Source organism: Elephas maximus, chromosome 4, assembly GCF_024166365.1.
Source record: "Elephas maximus indicus isolate mEleMax1 chromosome 4, mEleMax1 primary haplotype, whole genome shotgun sequence".
NCBI classification, from domain to species: domain Eukaryota; kingdom Metazoa; phylum Chordata; class Mammalia; order Proboscidea; family Elephantidae; genus Elephas; species Elephas maximus.
In genome coordinates, this window is record NC_064822.1 from 181842841 (window position 1) to 181865832 (window position 22992).

At 50.5% G+C, this 22992-nt stretch overlaps 2 protein-coding genes across 2 annotated transcripts; one reads left to right on the top strand and one right to left on the bottom strand.

Annotated features, from left to right (window-relative positions):
• Positions 1-43: 43 nt before the first annotated feature.
• On the bottom strand, positions 44-8958 carry C4H22orf23 (chromosome 4 C22orf23 homolog). Its single transcript, XM_049884410.1, has 7 exons — positions 8773-8958; positions 8358-8469; positions 7186-7248; positions 1844-2026; positions 1046-1177; positions 743-843; positions 44-560 (listed from the first exon to the last, which is right to left on the bottom strand). Exons 2-7 carry the CDS (start codon positions 8458-8460, stop codon positions 351-353), a joined length of 792 nt encoding a protein of 263 aa, XP_049740367.1. The 5' UTR covers positions 8461-8469; positions 8773-8958; the 3' UTR covers positions 44-350.
• Positions 8959-9002: 44 nt separating this feature from the next.
• Positions 9003-22504, top strand: POLR2F (RNA polymerase II, I and III subunit F). The gene is made up of 5 exons (XM_049884411.1): positions 9003-9139; positions 13066-13135; positions 16516-16646; positions 21791-21862; positions 22310-22504. Exons 1-5 carry the CDS (start codon positions 9120-9122, stop codon positions 22398-22400), a joined length of 384 nt encoding a protein of 127 aa, XP_049740368.1. The 5' UTR covers positions 9003-9119; the 3' UTR covers positions 22401-22504.
• The last annotated feature ends 488 nt before the right edge of the window (positions 22505-22992 follow it).

A 22992-nucleotide genomic window follows, 5' to 3' on the forward strand; every position in this document is an offset into this window, starting at 1 on the left:
AGTTAAACATTTGCCCGAGACTATAAGAAGTCCACTAAGTAGGTCCTACGGCAAGTAGGGAAGAAGAAGTATTTATTCCAAAGTTCAGAAGACTGATGTGCAGGATACACAGAGGCTTGGGGGTGGGAAGAGGGCCCACTGGAATGTCCTTAGACACATGGCCAGGATGGTGAAAGCTAGCCTGGCTTTCAACGTGTAGGACTCTTCTAGAAAAGACTAAATGTGTGTACGTATGTGTCTCTTGGAGGCTCCAGCAGCTGACCCAACATCCCAGTGTCAGAGGAGTCCGCTCATTCTTTTGAGATGTAGCCCATTTTCTAGGCTACTGGATATGCCCAGGGTACCCTAGGCTAGGGGAGTGCGATGCTACCATTTAATATGGCTGAAGGCCAGTTTTGGGGGCTGACTGGGGGATGAGCCTGTTCAGCCAAGGGGTGGGTTCTGGTGCTTGAGGTTGGAGTGACCCTGCTCTTGTCTCCTGAGACAGATGAAGCAGTGGTAAGAGCCTTCCTTAGCTCCTCGCTCCTCTTCTGGTCAATATCTTCCATTTCCCGTAGTTTCTGCAAAGGGTGTCAGAAAGCTGGACATCAGGGGTAGGGACTTAAGCCACTGCAGGTGTGAGCCTAAAGCATGACCTCTGAAACCTGTGGCTACTGCTGACCCTTTATTTCCACCCACCTCATCTCTGCCCCGACTTGTGGTGGGCGCATCCACTCCCCACGGCCCTGGTGGTCTCTCCTACCTGGGAAATTTCAGCAAGGATGATTCCCCGATACTGTCTGCCCTGCCCCAGGGCCTCCATGGCAGTCAGGAATGCTTTCCTCTCCTGGATTTCCTTCACCACTGGACAGAGGAGAAAGGCCACCAGTGTTCACAGGCTCCTGTGGGGGGTGGCGGGGGCAGTGGGGTCTCTCTGGGAGGGGAAGCGGCTCTGTAGTCAAATGGTGTTTCTCACTCGGTGACCCACAGAGACCTCCTGCCACCGGATTCTGGGCCCCTCCACATGCTCCCTCCACCAGCCTGTTTGTACCCCCTACAGGCTTACGTTCTTCAAACCGGTCCAGTTCAGGGGCTGGCTCCTCCTGGTGCACTGGAGGGGCCTTCCTTTTGCATTCCCCTGGCTCCTTCCCGGTGGCAAAGATATTCTGGAGTCTTCGCTTCTCCTTTTCCAGATCTCCTATAAAAAAAATAGGGCCCAGAAATGGCCTTGTTAAGGCGTGAAGCAGCCCCATTCATGGTCTGTTCCCAACTGGGCATGCTGGCTCCAGGGTGCCTGAGTAACCTGGGTAGGGCTTCTTCGGACTCAACACTTTCTACCCTGGGGCACCTGAGCTTGTCATGTCAAGATAGGAAGGGGTTGAAAGAACAGAAAAGACCCTTGTCAAAACCTCCACATGGCTTTGGTGCAGAGCAAGGCCAAGACCACTCAGGTGCGTGGGGCTTCGGCGATGCCTGTAGTGGGGGCCTGTATGTAGGGGCTGCAGAAAGTTGTTAGGGGGCTCTGGGCCAGATGTTAGGTCGGGTGCCAAGTGGGAAGCAGAGGGACAGCTCTGTGAAGTGGGCAGGAGTGCAGAGGAGCTCTGGATTCCAGGGACAACGTGCACTTGAGAGCAGTGGGCTGCAAGACCTGACGGCCGGCTGTACATCAGGGAGGTCTGGGAAAAGAGGATCGAGACCGCCCAACTGTCTCGCCTGGGCCCTGCGCACCCCAAGCTAATGTGCCAAGGCTCAAAGCACTAGTGTAAAAAGCCTGGGAATTTGATTCCATTGCTCCGCTGCTGCCCTCTCCTCTCCCCTCCAACCCAGGAGGGAGGTCGGAGAGGCTCCCCCGGCCCTCACTCACGGGTGCCTTGAGGCTTGAACTGCTCCCGAGTGTAGGCCCCATTGGCTTGGCACATGCTGGCAGGCCGGAGGTGGGGCCGGGTAGTCAGGATGGGAGGCAGGTAGATGACTGAGGTCGGCTGCTTGGTGGGGGACACTCTCCGGCTGAATGTCGGGCTGCAGTGCAGAGGCAGTGGGTCTCCTCCTGGGGAAGGCAGAGTCAGGTGGGGGGTCTGTCTGGCTTCTTTTTGTTTGTTTCAATTATAAAAACTACACCTGTGTCTTAAAATAAGTCAAACAGTACCGAAGAGTCTTCTCTGCTCTCTTGCAACCCACCTTCTCCTAGTGGCAATGGTAACAATTTGGCGGTCCCTTTCCATGCTTTTCAATGCTTATACAAACATGGTCAAAGACAGATGTGCACTATATGGTTTTTTCCCAAACACCGGATCATACTATATTATGTTCAATATTAGACCGTTTTCACTTAATTTATCAGGGACATCTTTCCAGATCAATCCATCTTTTTATTATTTTTTATAGCTATTAGTCATTAGAATGCATATATTATTTATTCAACTTGTCTCCTACTTTTAGAAATTCAGGTTGTTTCCAGGTTGTTTTTTTTTTTTTTACTACTTCAAACAATGCTGCAATAAACATCCTTGTTCATCAAGCCTTCATGCTGGTGCTTTTATTTCTACAGGATTGATTCCTGAAACCTGTTTGGTCCCAGGGCGGGGGGGACGGTTTGGATGGTGACAGACACCTGTCCCTCCTGCTGACCACCCCCACCGCTGCAGCCCCTGATGCTCCTCCTCCAGGCCAGCCAGATGTGTCACCTCAAATCTGGTTGACTGTCCCTTCCTCTCAATCGCTGTAAAGCCCAGCTCAGAGCAGCGCGATCCACTGTTTTGATCTGGCCCCTGTCTGCCTTTCCAGCCTCCTATCATCCACTCAGCACGATGGGAATGAAGTGTTAGTAAGACAAAGTCCTGCCCCTCCCTGGGGTAGGGGGCGAGGATGATAAAATAAGTACAACGTGTATGTTACAAGTATGTTAAGGAGACTTGGTGGCGCAATGGTTAAGTGCTCATCTGCTACCTGAAAGACTGGTGGTTTGGATGTACCCTGCTGCTCTACAGAGGAAGGACCTGGTGATCTGCTCCTGTAAAGATTACAGCCTGGCTGCATCACATGGGGTCGCTGAGTCGAAAATCGACTCAACAGCACCCAATAACAACATATCGTATGTTAAATGGTGACCCACCACCTATCTGTCAGTGTGTCGTACTATGGTGGCTTGTGTGTTGCTGCAATGCTGGAAGCCCTATCACCAGTATTTCAGATACTAGTAGGGTCACCCATGCTGGACAGGTTTCAGTGGCGTTTCCAGACTAAGATAGACTAGGAAGAAAGGCCTGGTGATCTACTTCCAAACATTAGCCAGTGAAAATCTTACAGATCACAACAGAACACTGCCTGACTCACTTGCTTTGGATGGGTCATCAGGAGGGAACAACCGCTGGAGGAGAACATCCTGTTTGGTGAAGCAGAGGGCCAGTGAGGGCAGGGGAGACCCTCGGTGAGATGGACCGGCACAGTGGGTGCAGCGATGGACTTGAACATGCCAATGATCGTGAGGATGATGCAGTACAGGGCAATGTTTTGTTCTGGTGTACGTAAGGTTGTCATGAGTCAGAGCTGACTTGATGGCAGCTAACTTATCTGTGTAGATGGTGACAGTGCAGGGATGGCACAGAGGGAGTGTCATAGCGGGGTTTACAAGTTTAAATGAGGTAGCCAGGGCAGGCCTCACGAAGAGTGGCATCTGTGAAAAGACCCCACAGTGGTGAGGAGGCCAGTTGTGCAGGTATCTGAGGGAAGAGCACTCTGGATGGAGGGAACAGCCAGAGCAAAAGCCTGAGGTGGGAATGGGCCTGGGGCATCTGAGGGCAGCCAGAAGGCAGGGGAGCGCAGTGGGGGCAGAGGTCAGAGGGCATGGAGGGCAACACAGTGCACGGCCCTGTAGCCTCTGGAAAGACTGGCCTTTACTGTGTGTGACTCAGGAAGCCCTTGGAGGGTTTTGCACAGGGGAGTGCTGAAACACAGTGTAGGGGGCCAAGGGCAGAGGCGGAGAGACCAGTTCTGAGGCTACTGAAGACCTGTCAGGGAGAGACGATGAGGACCTAGGCTGGGTGGTCGCAGTGAGGGTGGGGCGAGGTGGGCAGTGTCAGGATCTGGTGTGAAGGTGAAGCAGACAGGATGCTGACCAGCCAGATGCCGGGTCTGGGAGAAAGAGAGGAGTCCAGGATGGAAGGGAGTCAAGGACGGAGCTGCCATTACTTTCCTTTTCTCTCACCCTCCACCGAGGCCATGAGCGGATTTCTCTCTCTTCTCTGAAGAGATACAGTGCTTCCCAGAATGTCCCTCCCATGCCCTCGCTGTTTCTCCTGTCCAGTGCCAAATGCCACCTCTTTCTCTGGGGCTTTCAGCAAATAATTATGGCCTGAGTAACTGTGGGAGTTCAGGTGAAGGAGCGGGATTTGCGGCTTGCAACAGAATCTGAGCTAAGCCACAAAACAACCAGTAGGATTTGGTTAAGTGGAGAGATCTAGAGAGGGGATTCTAGAAGAGACCCGACTTCAACACCAAAGGTTGGAAGAAATTGTTTTCAAAGAACATATAGCCAGACACAAAAGGACAAATATTGTATAATCCCATTTATGTGAAATATCTAAAATAGACAAATGCATACAGCAAAGTAGGTTAGTAGTTACCATGGATGGGGGGATGGGGAATTACTGCTTAACGGTTACAGAGTTCCTGTTTAGGGTGATGAGAACGTTTTGGAAACAAACTGGTTATGATAGCACAACACCATGAGTGTGATTAATGCCACTGAACTGTTGTTGTTAGGTGCCTTCCAGTCAGTTCTGACTCATAGCAACCCTGCATACCACAGAATGAAACACTGCCCGGTCCTGTGCCATCCTCACAACTACTGTTATGCTTGAGCCCACTGAGCAGCCACTGTGTCAATCCATCTCATTGAGGGTCTTCTTCTTTTCCTCTGACCCTCTATTCTACCAAGCATGATGTCCTTTTCCAGGGACTGATCCCTCCTGGCAACATGTCCAAAGTATGTAAGATGCAGTCTCGCCAACCCTGCTTCTAAGGAGCATTCTGGTTGTACTTCTTCCAAGACAGGTTTGTTTGCTCTTTTTGCAGTCCATGGTATATCCAATATTGTTTGCCAACACCACAATTCAAAGGCGTCAATTCTTCTTTGGTCTTCCTTATTCATTGTCCAGCTTTGGCATGCATATGTTGCGACTGAAAATACCATGGCCTGGGTACTCTTGACAAATTTTATGTTGTGTATATTTTATTCCGATAAAAAACAGAGGGCTGAGGGGAAAGGAAAACTTTTTAAGGAGAATAAAACCAGGCAAACCAGGTACTTGGGTGTGGGGCTAACCACCAATGCAGTAAATACGGAGCACCTGTTTTAGGTGTTGAGGCTACCGTGGTGAACAGGGCAGACCCAGTCCTTAGTACTTACTTTTAGTGGAATTTCTAGCACACTCTCTCTGTAGTCATGCTACCCGCACACTGCCATGAAGTCGATTCTGACTCACAGCGACTTCAGAGGATTTTCAAGGCTGTAAATCTCTATGGAAGCAGACTGCCATGTCTTTCTCCCACGGAGCTGCTGGTGGTTTCAAACCACCAACCTTTTGGTTAGCAGTCAATCGCTTTAACCACTGCACCAGCAGGGCTCCTTTGTCATGCTAGAGTTGACACCACATTATTAGTAGATTACTGAATTATGTGGTTCAAATAAGTGATGGTACCAGGCCCTGGTGGCCCGAGATGTCCTCGTCCATGGTGAAGAAGCAGATCTGACCCCCGAACTGGCCTGATGGAGCCTCCCTCCCATAGCCAGTGCAAGGCAGACGCTGCCAGTATTTGCCTCTCTGACTCTCCCTCCCTACACTTCTGTGGTTGATCAGGTGTCCTCCCAGTAGGCACATGCCTTCCTTAGAGAAGGCAATAGCTTCCAGCAGATCTAAGTTACACCCAGTAAGCTTGGGCTTTCTGTGTTGAGGGGTGAGCTGTGGGAAGGCTTGGTGTATTCTTCCTAAGTGGGAATCAGCCAATCATCTTGGTCCTGTCCTTTGGAGAGTTCACATGGTATGTGTGTGACAGGGTGGGACAGATTACAGATATGCCTGTGTTGAGACTGAGGCACCCTAGTAGCATAATTAAGCCTAGTTTAGCACTCTCTGCTGGCTGAAAGGTCAGTAGTTCAAACCCACCAGCCACTCCGAGGAAGAAAGAGGAAACCCTATGGGGTAGTTCTATTCTGCTTTATAAGGTCACTATGACTAAAGATGACTGAAGAGAAGTCAATGCCTTCGAATTACGGTGTTGGCAAAGAATATTGAATACACCATGAACTGCCAGAAGAACGAACAAATCTGTCTTGGAAGAAGTACAGCCAGAGTGCTCCTTAGAAGCAAGGATGGTGAGACTTCATCTCATGTACTTTGGGTGTGTTATCAGGAGGGACCAGACCCTGGTCAAGTAGAGGGTCAGTGAAAAAGAGGAAGACCCTCAACAAGATGGATTGACACAGTGGCTGCAACAATAGGCTCAAACATAGCAACGATTGTGAGGATGGCACAAGACCGGGCAGTGTTTCATTCTGTTGTATGTAGGGTTGCTGTGAGTCGGAGCTGACTCGACAGCACCTAACAGCACGAAGTAAGTGAAAATCAACTTGACAGCAACTGGTTTGGGTTTGGTTGGTGCTGAGACTATTTGGCTGGTCAGAAAGTCTCCATTGGGTTCTGACCCCTTGGGAAGCTCGGCTAGAGCCAGACTTGCAGGAGATTTGTCATTTTGCCAGCATCCATGTCCAGGGAAAAGACCAAGGCCCCACAAGGTCAGTTCCACAGAAGCAAGGATCAGAGATACCATGTTAATATATATTTATATTTACATAGTCTTTGTCTTTTTAAATGAGGTCCCTCACTCCTACATACTTTGGCCATGTTATCAGGAGGGATCAGTCCCTGGAGAAGGGCATCATTCTTGGTAAAGTAGAAGGTCAGTGAAAAAGAGGAAGACCCTCAATGAGATGGACTGACACAGTGGCTGCAACAATGGACCCAAGCATAGCAACGATCATGAGGACGGCACAGGACTAGACAGTGTCTTGTTCTGTTGTACACATGATTGCTATCAGTCAAAACCAACTTGACGGCACCTAACAACGACAACCCTTAATATAGAAGAGCATATAAAATGTGGCCCCAAACCCCTCTGCCCAGGAGGTCTCTGCTGACCACCTCTTACTTTTCATGGTGTCCATGATGTGGCGCTGTTGGAAGCTGGTTAGTTTGGATTCCTTCATCATCACTGCAAGATAAAGCATCTCTATGAGGCCTACTGGGCTGCAGGCAGATGCCTTCACCCCACCTTATTTAAATTAAAATTTGTACCTCCTCCATTCTGCACCTGAACACTCTGCTCTCCCTTCCCTGTTTCATCTTTTCGGTGGCGCTTGTCACCATTTAAGCTCCAGATACTTAACTTATTGATTTGTTGTTACCCTCTTGCTAGATTAGCTACATTAGGACAAGAATTTTTGTTGTTTTTCCCCCATTTTGTTAACTGCCATATTCCCAGCGCCTAAAACAGTGTCTAAAGCACATATAAACCAAAAACAACCCAGCTGCCATCAAGTTTGTTCTGACTCATGAGCTGCAGAGGAGAACTATGCTCCAGAGGGTTTTCTAATCTGTCAGCTTTTGGAAGCAGATCGCCAGGCCTTTCTTCTGAGATACCTCTGAGTGGGTTTGAACTGCCTACCTTTTGGTTAGTAATCAAGTGCTTCACTATTTGTGCGACTCAGGGACTTCTACAGCACGCAGTACCAAACCCATTGCCGTCAAGTCAATTTCGACTCACAGCGACCCCATAGGACAGAACAGAACTGCCCCACAGGGTTTCCAAGGAGTGGCTGGTGGATTCGAACTGCCGACATTTTGGTCTCTTTAAAAAATTGTTGAGTGAATGTACGAGCAAGTATTCATTAAGCCAGGAGCTGGAGCTCCAACAGTGAGCCGAAACAGGCACGATCCCTGCCCTGATGGAGGTAATGATCTAGAGAGAGATGAACATTAATCTAACGGATACAGCTAGATATCTGACAACAGGTTGGGCTATGCACAATGAAGACAAAGGTATTTGATGATGTGAGGGCAGTAACAGGTGCTTCTGTTGTGGTGGTATTGGGGGGGGGGTTCCCTGAGGAAGTTGCAAGTGTGATCTGAAGAATGCACAGGAGTTACCTACTCAAAAATTCTTAGCTCTTTGACTTTTGGCTACCGGCTAGCTGTAGGGCAGACTTCCCATCTGTAAAATGAAAATCGCCATTACTAAGCCACAGGTCATGTAGGGGAGAACTGAGTTACAGAGGTTAACAGTTACCACCACTTGTCTCTTCGTGTCCTTCAAACACTGACCTCTGAGCAGTTCGCAGGTCCCCGGGGTGTAAGCGGCTGGCTGGGGGCAGCGCCAGAACCCCGTTCTTTTGGTTACTGCCCCCAGCCTCTCCTGGGAAGTCATGGGAGGGCCCTGAGTAGGGAAAGACACAATGAAACACATCCCCTGTCTCCTAGTCCCAGTCTCTGTTTCCTTGCCCCCAACCCCACCCAAAGTCTGGGAGAGTAGGTGGAGGATCTGGGTGGCAGGAGAATCGTGATGACTCTAGTAAATATCGCGACAGTGCCCGATCCCGACCCTGACACACACACACACACAGAGTCCTCATTGGGACCCAGCGCCTGTGGCAGGGAAGTCCCCTCGGGAGAAAGGGAGCGTTAAAATCGCCGTGGTCACGGCAGTACCCATGGGGTGATGTGCCAGTTGAAATCTCACCCTAAAGGAAGACGTGTCTGGGTGCCCCCTCCCTGCGGAGAGCGGCGGGTAAGCTCCCGGAGACGGACACCACGACTCTGCAGGAGCACCCGACGCAGAAGCCCCCCAGAAATATTTTGCGATCTCTGCGACTGGAGCCGGCACCTAGCGGCTCTGGCTACCATGGTAACGTGCGTAAGCCATTCGGCGCATGAGCATTGACTCACTGGCCAGCCTCCCGGAAGTGATTGCCTCTGGGTCACGGCGCAGGCGCAGGGTACGGGTGGCCGCGCGAGGCCGAGGCGCGCTGCTTGTGTGTTCTTGTGCGGCCGTGGAGTGCAGAGCGGGGTCTGTGCAGCGGTGACGTTATGTCAGACAACGAGGACAAGTGAGTGCAGGAGCGGAGTGGCCTTTGCGGGAACCTAGGGAGGGACGGAAGCGAAGGCATGGGTCGGAAGAGACTGAGAAGTCTGGGGGCTAGGGGCAGTGTCCGAGGGGACGGGGATACTGGGGGCCTGGGGACTAGGGGCAGTGTCTGAAGGGACGGGGATACTGGGGGCCTGAGGACTAGGGGCAGTGTCCGAGGGGATAGGGATACTGGGGCCCTGGGGGCTAGGGGCAGTGTCCGAGGGGACGGGGATACTGGGGGCCTGGGGACTAGGGGCAGTGTCCGAGGGGACGGGGATACTGGGGCCCTGGGGACTAGGGGCAGTGTCCAAGGGGACGGGGATACTGGGTCCCTGGGGACTAGGGGCAATGTCCGAGGGGATGGGGATACTGGGACCCTGGGGGCTAGGGGCAGTGTCCGAGGGGACGGGGATACTGGGTCCCTGGGGGCTAGGGGCAGTGTCCGAGGGAACGGGGATACTGGGGTCCTGGGGGCTAGGGGCAGTGTCCGAGGGGACGGGGATACTGGGGGTTAGGGGCAGTGTCCGAGGGGACGGGGATACTGGGGCCCTGGGGACTAGGGGCAGTGTCCAAGGGGACGGGGATACTGGGTCCCTGGGGGCTAGGGGCAGTGTCCGAGGGGACGGGGATACTGGGGCCCTGGGGGCTAGGGGCAGTGTCCGAGGGGATGGGGATATTGGGGTCCTGGGGGCTAGGGACAGTGTTTGAGGGGACAGGGATACTGGGGGCTTGAGTTGGAAGAGACTGAGGAGCTAGGGTCTAGGGACAGTGTCTGAGGGGACAGGGGATACTGAGGGATTGGCAGAGCTGCAGAAGGGAAGGGCCGAAAACCAGGAGCACAGACCAGGCCGGAGGGTAGACACAGAAAGGCCCAGGCTTGGGGGACCTTATTCAGTGAATAAGGTGTCTTTCAACAGACTGCCACTGAGTTGGGCTCTGTGCCTTGTACTGGGAATATGAGGTGAATTAGGCACAGTCCCTGTCTGCAGGCGACTACTTTCTAGGAGATGAAACTGGCCCATGAAGAGATAATATGGGGTAGCAGTAGAAGTATGTAGCAGGGAATAATCCGGAGGGGCGAGGCTGGTGAGACCTCACAGAGGTGGTGAAGGGCTATGAAATGTGACTAAGAATTGGCCTGGTGGACAAGGCAGAGAGCCTTGCAAGTAGAGAAAACAATGTATCCTAAAGAACAGAGACATGACAAGGTGTGATGTGGGGGGAATTTGGGAAACCAGCTTGTGTTCTGAAAGCAAAACATGTCAGGAAGGGGCAGCTGAGAGACAATAAAGACCAGATGATTGAGGGCGGTTGTGCCTTTTTAAAGACTTTATTCTTGATCCTTGAGGTGAAGGGGACATTGAGTTGTTTTAAGCAGTGGGGCGACACAGTTAGGTTTTCTTTTTAGAAGAGATACTTTGCATACATTGTGATGAGTGGATTTGGAGAGTCGGATTGGAAAAGAAAGACCAGTTAGGAAGTTGTTGCAAAATTATAAACTGGGAAAGGATGGAGACCTGAATTTAGATTATGACCATGGAATAGGGAGGAGGGTGCAGAGAGATTTTAGGAGATGGAGTTGACAGGACTTGGTGATAGGATGTGGGTGCAAAGGAGAGATGGAGGTTGAGCATTTTCTAGCTTGAGGAACTGGGGTGGTTCTTCCAGCCATGATAGAGAACCTGGAAGAAAGAGCGGATTGTTATTATCTTCTTTGGGTGTGGTAGGATGATCCCAAGATCAAGAATAGTGGTGAAGAGGGCAGATGTGAGAGACTGAGGTCACGAAGTCTGTTTTATCCATGTCATATTGAATTTGACTGAATTGGGTTATTTATTAAACAAATATTTATGTGTCAGGCTCTATTCCAGAAGCTTGGAATGAATTGGGGAAGGGGTGGGCGAAGCACGGTGGTAACAGGCTAAGTAAGTAAATGTGTGTTAGGAGGTGGAAAGTAGTATGGTAAAAATAGAGAGCTGGGGGCAGGACTGTAGGTTTCAGTTTTAAATAGGAAAGTTACTAGAGAGAAGGCTTTGTGGAGATGATGTCATTTGAACAAAGAGTTGAAGGAGGTGAAGGTGTTAGCCACTGGGCAGATGGGACAGCTAGAGCAAAGGCTCTAAGGTAGGAGTATGCCTGGAGTGTGTGCAGAACAGTCAGGAGGCCAACAGTGTGGCTCCTGCAAGGGGAGGGTGGTAGAGGATGAGGTCAGGGAAGTGATAGGAGGCCAAATTATATAAGCTTGTGGACCACTGTTAGGACTTGGCTTTAACTCTGATTGAAATGGGGAGCCATCAAAAAGTTGTGACCAGAGAAGTGATAGGATTTTAGGTTTCATAAGGATCACTCTGGCTACTGTGTTGGTAATAGACTGTAGGGAGTCAAAGATAGAAGCAGGGAGTTTAGTTGGGAAGTTATTGCAGTAATCTAGGTGAGAAAAGGTAGTAGCTTGAACTGGGGTGATAGTAGAGGTGGTGAGAAGTGGTTGGATTCTGGATGTATTTTGAAGGTAGAGCCAAGAGGATTTTATCATGGATTGAATGTGTGGGGTAGAGAAGAGGATTCTGAAGAGAAAAATATGGGAGTTGTCAGCAAATATATATGATTCAAAGCTAAGAAATAGGTGAGATCACCAGGAGGGTAGGTGTCAGGAGAGGATACAGCCAGTGACTGAGTGTTAGAGCTTTCCAAACATGAGTGCTTGGAGGAAGAGGTTGTTGTTAGGTGCCATTGAGTTGGTTCCAAATCAGCGACCCTGTGTACAACAGAACAAAACACTCCCTGGTCCTGTGCCATCCTCACATTCGTTGCTGTGTTTGAGCCCATTGTTGCAGCCACCGTGTAGGTCCATCTCATTGAGGGTCTTCCTCTTTTTCTCTGACCCTCTACTTTACCAAGCATGATGTCAGCAAATAAAGGTCCTGAAAGCTTGACTCTGTCCACATCAGCAGGGTTGACTCTACTTTGAGGAGGCTGCTCTTCCCCAGTATATTCTGAGTACTTTCCAACCTAAGGGGCCCATTTTCTGGCACTATATCAGACAATGTTCTGCTGCTATTCATAAGGTTTTCATTGGCCAGTTTTTTCAGAAGTAGACTGCCAGGTTCTTCTTCCTGGTCTGCCTTAGTCTGAAGCTCCCCTGAAACCTGTCCACCAGGGGTGACCCTGCTTATATTTGAAATACTGGTGGCAAAGCTTCTAATATCACAGCAACACACAAGCCACTACAGTACAACAAACTGAGAGATATGTGGTGAGAAGGAAGAGGAGAAACCTGCAAAGGAGAGTGAGAAGGAGTAGTCAGTGAGGTGCATGAACAAGAGAGTGAAGTGTCTTAGAGGTCAAGCGAAGAGATGTATCGATGGGGAGGGAGTGGTCTAATGGGCCAACTGACAGGTCAAGGTAAATGAGATTGAGGATTGTCCATTGGATTTAGCAACATGGAGGTCATTAATGAACTTGAAAGGAGTCCTTTTGATGGAGCTGCGGGTTGGTGTGCTGAAAGTCTTATTGGAGTGAGATTACGACAGAATGGGAAGAGAGGAATTGGAGCCACTGAGGATGAACAACTGTTTCAGGGATTTTTCTCCAAAGGGGAGCATGGAAATAGGGCCCTGCGTGGAGTGAAAAGAGTGGGAGGTTTGCTTTGTTTTTTAAGATGGGGAAATAGGCACGTGTTTACACGCTGACGGGACTGATCGCGTGGAGAGGGAAACTGATGATGAGTGCGTCCTAGCAAAATCTGGAGGCTGATGTGGGAAGATGGAGGAAGTACAATTGAACAGAAGTGTGATTGATTTATTAAGTAGACACTTACTGAGCACCTCTTAGACATTGGGTAGGACACTGATCTCTGTTGTCTTTGATTCTAGTAACTGACGCTCTAACTGGCCTCTTCCTGTACAGCTTTGATGGTGACGACTTTGACGATGTGGAGGAGGACGAAGGGCTAGATGACTTGGAGAACGCCGAGGAGGTCAGTATTTAGCACGGGCCCCCGCCTCTGTAGCTGAGGCTGCAGGTGATAGGTAGGTGCCTGAATACATCTGCCTCTTCTTCGTGGTCGGGGCCCATGCCACAAGCATCCCTAGTTAGAAGGAGCAGCGTACTGGTTCTGGGTGGTGGAGGAGCTCTGCGTGGTGGACCTGAAGGCCTTTGCCCAGCTGGTCCACAGTCCATGACTTCTGGGGCAGTTAGTTCACTGATGGGTAAAACATCACCTTCCTTCATTCAATAAAGTCTTGAATGCTCACTGTGTGCTAGGTGCTTTGTCGGGTGTGACAACAGCGGGGAGAGGTCAGCAGGGCCCACATCAGGCAGAGTTTTGGTAGCCTAAACACAATGGGAAGCCACTGACAGGGTTTGAGCTGGGAGGGGTGGCATCATCCAGTTTACATTTTAGAAAGAACCTTCTGGTTGCAGAGCGAGGAATGGCTTGGAGAGGTACAAGAGTAAAAGCAGACCAATTAGGGAACTCTGGACTTCCAGTGAGAGAACCGTGGCGTGGACTTGGGGTCTGGTGGTGAGGTGATGTGAAGAAGACAGATGAAAGAGGGATTTTGGGGGGTTGGATGTGGGCTTGAGAAGGTGGGCGATGACAAGGATGACTACCACCAGCAACTAGGTGGATGGTTTCCTAGCTCCACGAATAAAACAGGGCTTTTCCTGTGTGACTGGCAGAGGGAGAGTGCTGCTCCCTTTTGTCCACTGGGGAGCTGAAGCCCCTCCTCCTGGGTTTCTTCTCTGTGCTTGGCACTCAAATACCCATCGCTTGAGTCAGAAACATCCCCCATCCTTCCGATCCCGTTCCCATCCCTGCCCTGTTGATTCAGGCTCCTAGAGATAGCTCAGACCTGTCTCCGATTCTCCATCCCTAGGGCGCCAGGCTGGCTTAGTGCTCATTGGTTTTTGCTTGCACTACTGTAGAAAATGCGCTGCTGGTTTCCTGCCTTCGCTCTTGCTCCACTCAGCCGCCAGTCATCTTTCTAACTGCAAACATCACCAGTTACTCTGGGTTTCCTAAGTGGTCTCTCTGCTTCTGTCCTTGCCTCACAGAATGTTCTCAACAGAGCACCCAGGGTGGTCCTTTTAAGTCAAATGTATTTCTCCTGTGCTCAGAATTGCCCTCCAGTGTCTTTCCATCTCTTGTAAACGCCAAAAAACCGCGCAGGGTCTTTCATGCTCTGGTCACCGCTCCCTCTCTGACCTCTCTTCTCGCCATTCCTTGTCCACGCCAGGTGGACCCTGGCTCAGGGCTTTGGTTTATGCTGTTCCCTTAGATACCCACATATCACCTCAGTGAGGCCTTTATGACCATCCTACTTAAAAATGCAGCATTTTTTCCCTCCTCACTCCCTGCCCACCCAGGCACTCCCGTCTTTTTTCTGTTTTTATACTATATATTAATATTTAATTACTAATTTTGTTCATTGCCTATCTCGTTGCAATGTAAGCTTTGTAGGAGAAAGAAATTAAAAATATATATATAATTTATTTAATCGTAAGTTTTTAGCAATGGCTGTTGAACAGTTGGTTTGCAGAATGTTTTCAATTCCATTTTGTTTTAGGTAAAAAGTTTACAGCGCAAATTAGTTTCTCATTTAAAAATTTATAGAGAAATTGTTTTGTGACATTGGTTGCAATCCCCGCAGTGTGTCAGCACTCTCCTCCTCTTCTTTTACACCCTGAGGTCCCCGCGTCTGTTTGTCCAGGTTTCCTGTCCCTTCTGCCTTCTTGTCTTTGCTTTTGGGCAGGTGTTACCCATTAGGTCTCGGATACTTGATTGAACTAAGAAGCACATCCTTCACGTGTGTTATTGTTTATTTTATGGGCCTGTCTAATCTTTGGCTGAAAGGCGGACTTTCGGAGTGGCTTCAGTTCTGGGTTAGCAGGGTGTCCTGTGGCCATACTCTCAGGGTTTCTCTAGTCTCTGTAAGACCAGTAAGTCTGGTCTTCTTCTGTGAATTTGAATTTTGTTCTGCATTTTTCTCCCGCTCTGTCCGGAAACCTGTATTGTGATCCCTTGTCAGAGGGGTCGAAGGAAAATAATTTTTATCTGTCTTACTCACTGCTCTATTCCAAGTATTTAGAACACTAACCGACATATGGTAAACTCTCAGTAAATATTTGCTGAATTAGTTCCTTATTTATTATAGAATTTATCCTCCTGCCTACGACCCTATGTGCACCTTTTGCTCGCATCAGACCCCACATTTAGTTTTTCAAGCCGAGCGTGTTCTCTCCCTCCTCTGTGCCTTTGCATAGCTATTCAGTCTGCCTGGAATGCCTTCGCCTGCCTTGTTGGCCTGGCAGCTCCTGTTCACCTTCTAGAAGAGTTCAGGTCTCATCTCTGCACACTCTTCCTGACCTCTAGTGTGAGTTGGGTTTCCTCGCCGTTTTGTTAACTTTGCCACACACTGTGCTGCCTTTGTAGCACCTGCTCTTCTATTAAACTCTGTTTGTCTCCCCAGCTAGGCCATGAATTTTTTAAGAATGGAAGCTCTTTCCCTTTCAGCACCTATGACAGTGTCTGGCACAGGGCAGGAAAATAAAACTGTACCTAATAAATAATTTTTAAATATGTCACTACCGTACAGAAGTATTCTGCCTTCTGACTTTTCTAGCCACTTGACCTAGTGATTCAGTACCCTATCTGGAAGTTGGGGCGCATGTCCCTAGCTTCCTGCTTGGGGTGATTTGTTTTCTGTGCTCCAGGATGTCTTTTTGTAGGGCCAGCATTCTGGGACCGTCCCATCTCCGGGCCCTCTGCTTCTCTTGCTCATGGATGAGGCAGTTGGCTCTGGACTCCACCGGGCCTGGATCCTGATTGTGATTCCTGCCTTTTACTAGGTCGGAGACTTTGGCCGATTTAGCTAGCTCTCTGAGCCTCTAAAATGGGGACTGTAATCCCTGCCTCATAAGGTTATTGTGAGGCTAAATAAGATGTTAACAAGGCAGTCGCAGGGTTCCCGGCCTGTAATAAGCGTTAATAATAGTGGTAGCGATGGCTATGGTCATTGTCGTCATCACCTTCCCTTCCTTCCCCAAAACATGCACCCTGAGATTTTCCCTCTTTTCAACACTTTTTTTTTTTAAGTATCGACTATGTGCCATGTTATGGAGATAACCTCCTTTAATGTTGAGTCGATTCCAACTCGTAGCAACCCTATAAGACAGAGTAGAACTGCCCCATAGGGTTTGTAAGACTGTAGTGTTTATGGAAGCAGACTGCTGCATCTTTCTCCCACGGAGCAGCTGGTAGGTTCCAACCACTGACCTTTCAGTTAGCAGTCAAGTGCTTAATCACTGCACTACCAGGGCTACTTAATTTTCACTCTTTTCTATCTGGGTGTCTAGGAGGGCCAGGAGAATGTTGAGATCCTGCCCTCTGGGGAGCGACCGCAGGCCAACCAGAAGCGGATCACCACACCGTACATGACCAAGTACGAGCGAGCCCGCGTGCTGGGCACCCGAGCCCTCCAGATTGCGTGAGTGTCTTTTCTGTCCTCTGCTGATCCTGCCCAGCCAGGCCCTGGAAACAGACTGTCCCTGTGCTCAGATTCTAAACATGGATGTTGCTGTCCCTGTGTGCCAGGCTGTGTGCTGGACCCCTGCCCTCAGGGAGTTTAGATCTATAGGAGAAATGACACCTGGGCTTCTGAGAAGTCAAATGACAGTACAGTAAAGTCACAAAAAATACACAGAACTCCATGATTGCCTGTCAGGTTAATGAGGCAAAAGAAGAGCCCTAGCCATTGTGGGCTGGGTTAGTCAGGTGGCAGCTCCCACTGGGCTTCTGGTGTTTCTTGACTGTGGGTGGACTCTGGCCAGCCCAGAGGAGTGGGGAGGGCACGCCACATAGAGGGGATACTAGATATGGGGAAGCACAGAGCAGTGTGGGGTTCTGGGGATTCTATACAAAACCCCCGTCCTCTCCCAAGTCTGGAGCCAGTTGAAGGATAACATGATTCAGGAAATAGACCATAGACTGGTGGAAGTCCAAATGTCTGAGGCTCAGAGAATGTGGGCTTTGAACAGGAGGCATCTCACCTGGTCAGAGGCTGCGACTGCCAGGCCAGAGCCTGCCTGTGAACGTCGTGGCACAGTGGAGAACAGACCAGAAAGCACCTTCCCTGCAGGCAGGTGGCTTTGAAAAAAGCAGGGACTGAAGAGACTGGGTTACAGATGCTGGTTTTTCCTCAGGCTCACCTGGCAGGTAAAATACTCCTCCTTCCCTGGGGAGGAGTAGGTAAGGGGGCCGAGAGAGGGCAGCGGTGTTATGCTAATAGTAGGTCCTCTGTCGGAAAGCACAGGGCAGAGGAAAGGAGCCCCCACCCCAAACCTCTTATAAGCCGGGGTGGGAAATGGCAGGTATGTGGGGGACGGGTACAGACCTGAGGGGTCACGAGTGCTGGAGGAGCAGTGATGTCAAATCCTGGCAGGCATCCCATCCCTAGTTTTCAAAAAGCATCAGACTTTATCTCTTCCGGTCCTGGGGCGTACCGATGACAACTGTGTCCACCTCGGTATAGGGTTTTATGGCAGCCACAGTGTTTCTCACCCATTCTGCAGCCATAGAAGTCTGGCAGCCTCGTCGCACTCCTTGCTGTTCTGGGTGAAATTAGCAACACTCCATATGATGACATTTGGCACCACTGGGGTAAGGAGTCTCTAGGTCCGCACCGTCTTATATACCAGCTGCTAGCCACATGTGGCCACTTAAATTAAGTCAAATTGAATCAAGTTGAATATTCAGTTCCTCCGTCACACTAGCCACATTGGATAGTGCAGACATGGGGCATTTGTCATCACAGTGTTCTATTGGGCAGTGCTGGTCTAGGCTAAAAATGGCCCAGCAAGGAAAGACTCATTCATAAACGATTTTTCAAACAAATAGGCTGATTGTATTAAGTTAACAGTCATTGAACACTCTGAGTAAAACACTCTGCCGGCCCCTGTTGGGGATGTGAAGATGATTAAAGACTTAATCCCCCAGTCCTTCAGGTGTTCAGTCTGTGGGGGAGATGAGGGTCGCGCTTTATGAAAGGTATTAAAAAAAACCCCAAAACCCAGAACCCTAATTCTAGGGCCCCTGGGAAAGCCCCATGAAGGAATCAGAATTCAAGCGGGGACAGGGAAAGGGAGGTGGTTTTGAAGGTACTCCAGGTGCCAGAAACGCAGACGCAAAGGCCCAGGTGGAGGCAGCAAGTGTGGATTGTGATGAGGATGGCAGGTGGCTTGGGCTACAAGCTTGGGAAAGATGTCACTAAAGCCTTGAGTGACAAGTCCTGAAGGTCGGAGTTCACTTTGTGGTGGAGCACTTAAACGTTTTTGAGGAGAACGTTTAACCACTAATAAATAAAAGGGGGTTTCCTTTCTTTGGGGGTGAGGCTTGGTCCAAATCCTTCTGTGATATGCCCTCTGGTTAAGAGATGTAACTAGAAGGGGGAGCTGGGAGCTGTCTGGGGGCTCCCAGCCGGGCTGTAAGCTTGTGGACAGCTAGAGCCGTGTGTTACCTACCACGTGGATGGCTAGAGCCGTGTGTTACCACGTGGACATCTAGAGTCCTGTGTTAGGTACCACGTGGACATCTAGAGTCGTGTGTTACCTACCACGTGGACAGCTAGAGCCGTGTGTTACCACGTGGACGGCTAGAGCTGTGTGTTACCACGTGGACATCTAGAGCCCTGTGTTAGGTACCACGTGGACATCTAGAGCCGTGTGTTACCTACCATGTGGACAGCTAGAGCCGTGTGTTACCTACCACATGGACGGCTAGAGCCATGTGTTAGGTACCACGTGGACAGCTAGAGCCGTGTGTTACATACCACGTGGACAGCTAGAGCCGTGTGTTACCTACCACGTGGACAGGTAGAGCCGTGTGTTAGGTACCACGTGGACAGCTAGAGTCGTGTGTTACCTACCACGTGGACAGCTAGAGCCGTGTGTTACCTACCACGTGGACAGCCAGAGCCGTGTGTTAGGTACCACGTGGACGGCCAGAGCCGTGTGTTACATACCACGTGGACGGCTAGAGCCGTGTGTTACGTACCACGTGGACGGCTAGAGCCGTGTGTTACGTACCACGTGGACAGCTAGAGCCGTGTGTTAGGTACCACGTGGACGGCTAGAGCCGTGTGTTAGGTACCACGTGGACGGCTAGAGCCGTGTGTTACGTACCACGTGGATGGCTAGAGCTGTGTGTTACCTACCACGTGGACGGCTAGAGCCGTGTGTTACATACCACGTGGACGGCTAGAGCTGTGTGTTACATACCATGTGGACGGCTAGAGCCGTGTGTTACATACCACATGGATGGCTAGAACTGTGTGTTATATACCACGAGCAGCTGGCAAGTGACCCTGCACTTAGTATGCACTGAACAAGCATTTCTTGGCTTATGTTTGAAGTTTGAGTCTGGGTCATTATCACCACCTGGCGGCTGATGTTTATCAGCCCACTCGTTGACAACGTAAAATAAAAAAAAAATTTTTTATTTGTGCAGGCCCAGGTAATCGACAGATTACTTAAGGGTTTTGTTGGGGACATGAGCATGATTAGAGACTTAACCCCCCAGCCCCCACGTGTTTACAGTCTGGTGGAGGAGGTGGTCCTGGTCACGGAGACCCAGAACACATTGCGTGCACACAGGTGCTGAGTGAGTGGGTGCTCCTCAGGTTACTCATGGTCTGTGCAGATCAGGAGAGCATCTTACCCCATTCTTTGAAGGTTTATATTTTGGGGCTGTTTTAAGTGGTTATTGAGGAAGAATGTAGGGAAAGTTAAATACTTGGTCTCTGCCTTTTGAAAATTTTCAAGCTTTTGGTAGTAACAGAAATCAAAATATTTGATAATAAAATTAATGAATTATTTGGTGTAAACTAGCGCCTCTCAGACTAGACTGGCTTATCAGAATCACCTGGGGAGCTTTGCAGATGCAGGTTCTCAGGCCCCTTCACCTGTATTTTTAGCATACATGCCTAGTAATTCTGATGACTAGCCAGGTTTGGGTTCCATTAGTGTGAACTTGAGCTGGAAAAATCAAGATGGCCTAGAATCGCCATCTCCTTGCTTGTTTCTGGAGCCTCTGCTTTGGGCTAAGCAGGGGTTTACGGGCTGGGCCTAGCCTTAAGCCACATGTGGTCTGCTGTGGAAAACTTCAAGAAGCTAGGTAGTGTGCAGTGAGACTGGTGCCAGGAGATGCATCTGCAGAGTGAGTCGGGACGCTGAGGACCAGCATGTGGCTTCCAAAATGGAGACACTGGAGCCTGTCCCAGGCTTGTGGAGAGGAGGAGTCTGTAAGAAGACACGTAGGGAAATGGCATGACGTGGCCGGGGAACTATGTAGTTTGGTGAGGCTGGAACATGGGGTAGGAGCAGCGGAGAAGCATGAGAAGATGCTAGGAAGGCAAGCAGGGAGCAGGTTGGGCTGTGGCCTGGTGGCCACCGGCGTTGTGGAAGGATCATAAGCAGGTGTGCCCCATGGTCACAGGCGCTCTGGGGAGGCTGGGGAGGGGGCCAGGCTGGGAGTGCGAGACCACCAAGGGGGTTGTTCCGATGAGCTAGGAGAGAAATGAGAGCTGGACACCGAGGCCTGGCTCCTGGGCTTGGATTCAAGTGGTCAGAATGGCGTGCCTTTGCACATGCTGTCCCTTCTGCCTGGCATGCTCTGCCTTGGGCTCTGGGCTCTGGGCTCTGGAGCCTGTGATAGGCCCTGGGGAAGGGCCTTGGCAGGAGAGCTGACATGATGGATGTCATGTGGCATAGTGATGATAGCAGACATTTGTCACTTTCATAATATGTTTCTCCTTAATGGGAGGAGTTAAAGCAAAAGTGGTTAGGAGTGCATGAGGGTCAGATCTTGGCTTTTCCACTTACTGACTGTGGCCCTGACTGTGTGACCACTTACTGACTGTGATACTGACTGTGTGACCACTTACTGACTGTGTGACCACTTACTGACTGTGTCACCACTTACTGACTGTGGCCCTGACTGTGTGACCACTTACTGACTGTGTGACCACTTACTGACTGTGTCACCACTTACTGACTGTGTGACCACTTACTGACTGACCACTTACTGACTGTGTGACCACTTACTGACTGTGGCACTGACTGTGTGACCACTTACTGACTGTGGCACTGACTGTGTGACCACTTACTGACTGTGACACTGACTGTGTGACCACTTACTGACTGTGACCTTGAGCAAGTTGCTAACCTGTCTGTGCCTTAGAAATAAAAATAGTACCTTCCTCAAATGAGAAAGTATGTACTTAGAACACCTAGTTAGCACTTGCTTGTTAGCTATGATTATTTTAGCATCACTACTGAGTCAGCAAGGCAGGGATTGTTTCCTCCATTTTCAAATGAGGGTGCTGAGATTGAGAGAGAAATTAAATGACTTGAAAGTGAAAATTGAGTTCTGTCCCCCACCCTTGTGCCCTCACTGGGGCTGGTCTGTGACAGTGCCTCTCTGCCCTTCCCCACCATGCCTGCCTTCCTAGGCAATGACCTTTCCAGGTGACAACTGGGATGCCCACCCTATTAGTGAAGTTTCTCCAGCCTTGCTTCCTCCTGAGCCTTCTCCCAGTGTTTGCAGTCTCCCCAACAACTGTCTCTGTACCCACAGGATGTGTGCCCCTGTGATGGTGGAGCTGGAGGGGGAGACAGACCCCTTGCTCATCGCCATGAAAGAACTCAAGTAAGTCGCCCAGTGGTAGTTCACTGCTCCAGAGCCCTGGGAGGCGTCTCGGGGTTCCCTGCATGCCCTCCGTGTCCTGGCCAGGGAGGGAAGCGTGGTGCTCATTCCATGGATCCTGAGCTCATTCAGCATCAGCCAACGGGGCAGGGAGGGAGAAGGGGCAGGCAAAGGGGCGGTGCTGCTGAGACACATCCTCCCCTGGCTGTCAGATGTACCTGTTCCCTGCTGCGGGGGCGCTGACCAATGGCTCCCTCTTCCAGCTGGCATCGGATGGCAGTCCTCCATCCCAGACTCACTGTCCCACACTTGTGGGTGCAGGAGCTTCCTTTGTATTGCAATTCCACGTCGCTCCTTAGACTTCTCTTCTCTCCCATTCCCCATGTGACCTGTCTTCTGCTGCGGAGCTGGGGTCACAGCCTCATGCACTGTGACTTCCCCCCGCCACAGGGCCCGGAAGATCCCCATCATCATTCGCCGCTACCTGCCAGATGGGAGCTATGAAGACTGGGGGGTGGACGAACTCATCATCACCGACTGAGCCCGGTCGCCTCCCTGCCCCTGCTCCGTCCTCAGTTTCTACTCGCCTGTCTTTTTCTACATGTAAATAATAAAGTCTTCAGCCTTTCAGCCCTTTCACGTCCAGCTGTCTGTGACCCCTTCTTTCCTGTCATTGCCTAGAGCACACACCTATCCTAGTGGCCCCGTACTGTCAGCTCCTTAAGAACCACTTGGGGCCCTTATCCCCGTACCCCATCCTTCCCACCATCTCCGTGGTTCACCAGAGCAAAGGCTGCTGCAGGGGAGACACCTCAGCTGCCTTCCCAGCAGACAGACGAGCCTTTGTGCCCAGGGAGCTGGTTGCCACGGAAACCCCCAATTTCCTTTCCAGTGGGGACTGGCTGCAGGGGCTTCTCCCTTCTCAGGAGTATCACAGAGCAGGTCTCATCAAGCCACCCATTGTTTCCTAAGGACCTGCCTCGAGCCTCTTATCATGGGCTCGGATCCCCTTTCAGGAGCAGAGCCCCAGCAGGAAGCTTGGGGACGAAGCTATCTCCTGCCTCCCCAGGCAGAGCCCTCCTGGGCAATTCCACAGCTGGAGCAGGGCCGGAGCACCTGCCTGCCCCCTCTGT

Bases quoted from the DNA above. Each gene is read 5' to 3' on its own strand.
- C4H22orf23 (XM_049884410.1), bottom strand. From the start codon at position 8,460: ATGACTTCCCAGGAGAGGCTGGGGGCAGTAACCAAAAGAACGGGGTTC. The intron at 844-1,045 runs GTAAGCCTGTAG...TCCTCTGTCCAG, and splicing joins ACTGGACCGGTTTGAAGAAC to TGGTGAAGGAAATCCAGGAG. The intron at 561-742 runs GTAGGAGAGACC...CACCCTTTGCAG, and splicing joins TCCTTGCTGAAATTTCCCAG to AAACTACGGGAAATGGAAGA.
- POLR2F (XM_049884411.1), top strand. From the start codon at position 9,120: ATGTCAGACAACGAGGACAA. The intron at 9,140-13,065 runs GTGAGTGCAGGA...CTTCCTGTACAG, and splicing joins ATGTCAGACAACGAGGACAA to CTTTGATGGTGACGACTTTG. The intron at 16,647-21,790 runs GTGAGTGTCTTT...CTGTACCCACAG, and splicing joins ACCCGAGCCCTCCAGATTGC to GATGTGTGCCCCTGTGATGG.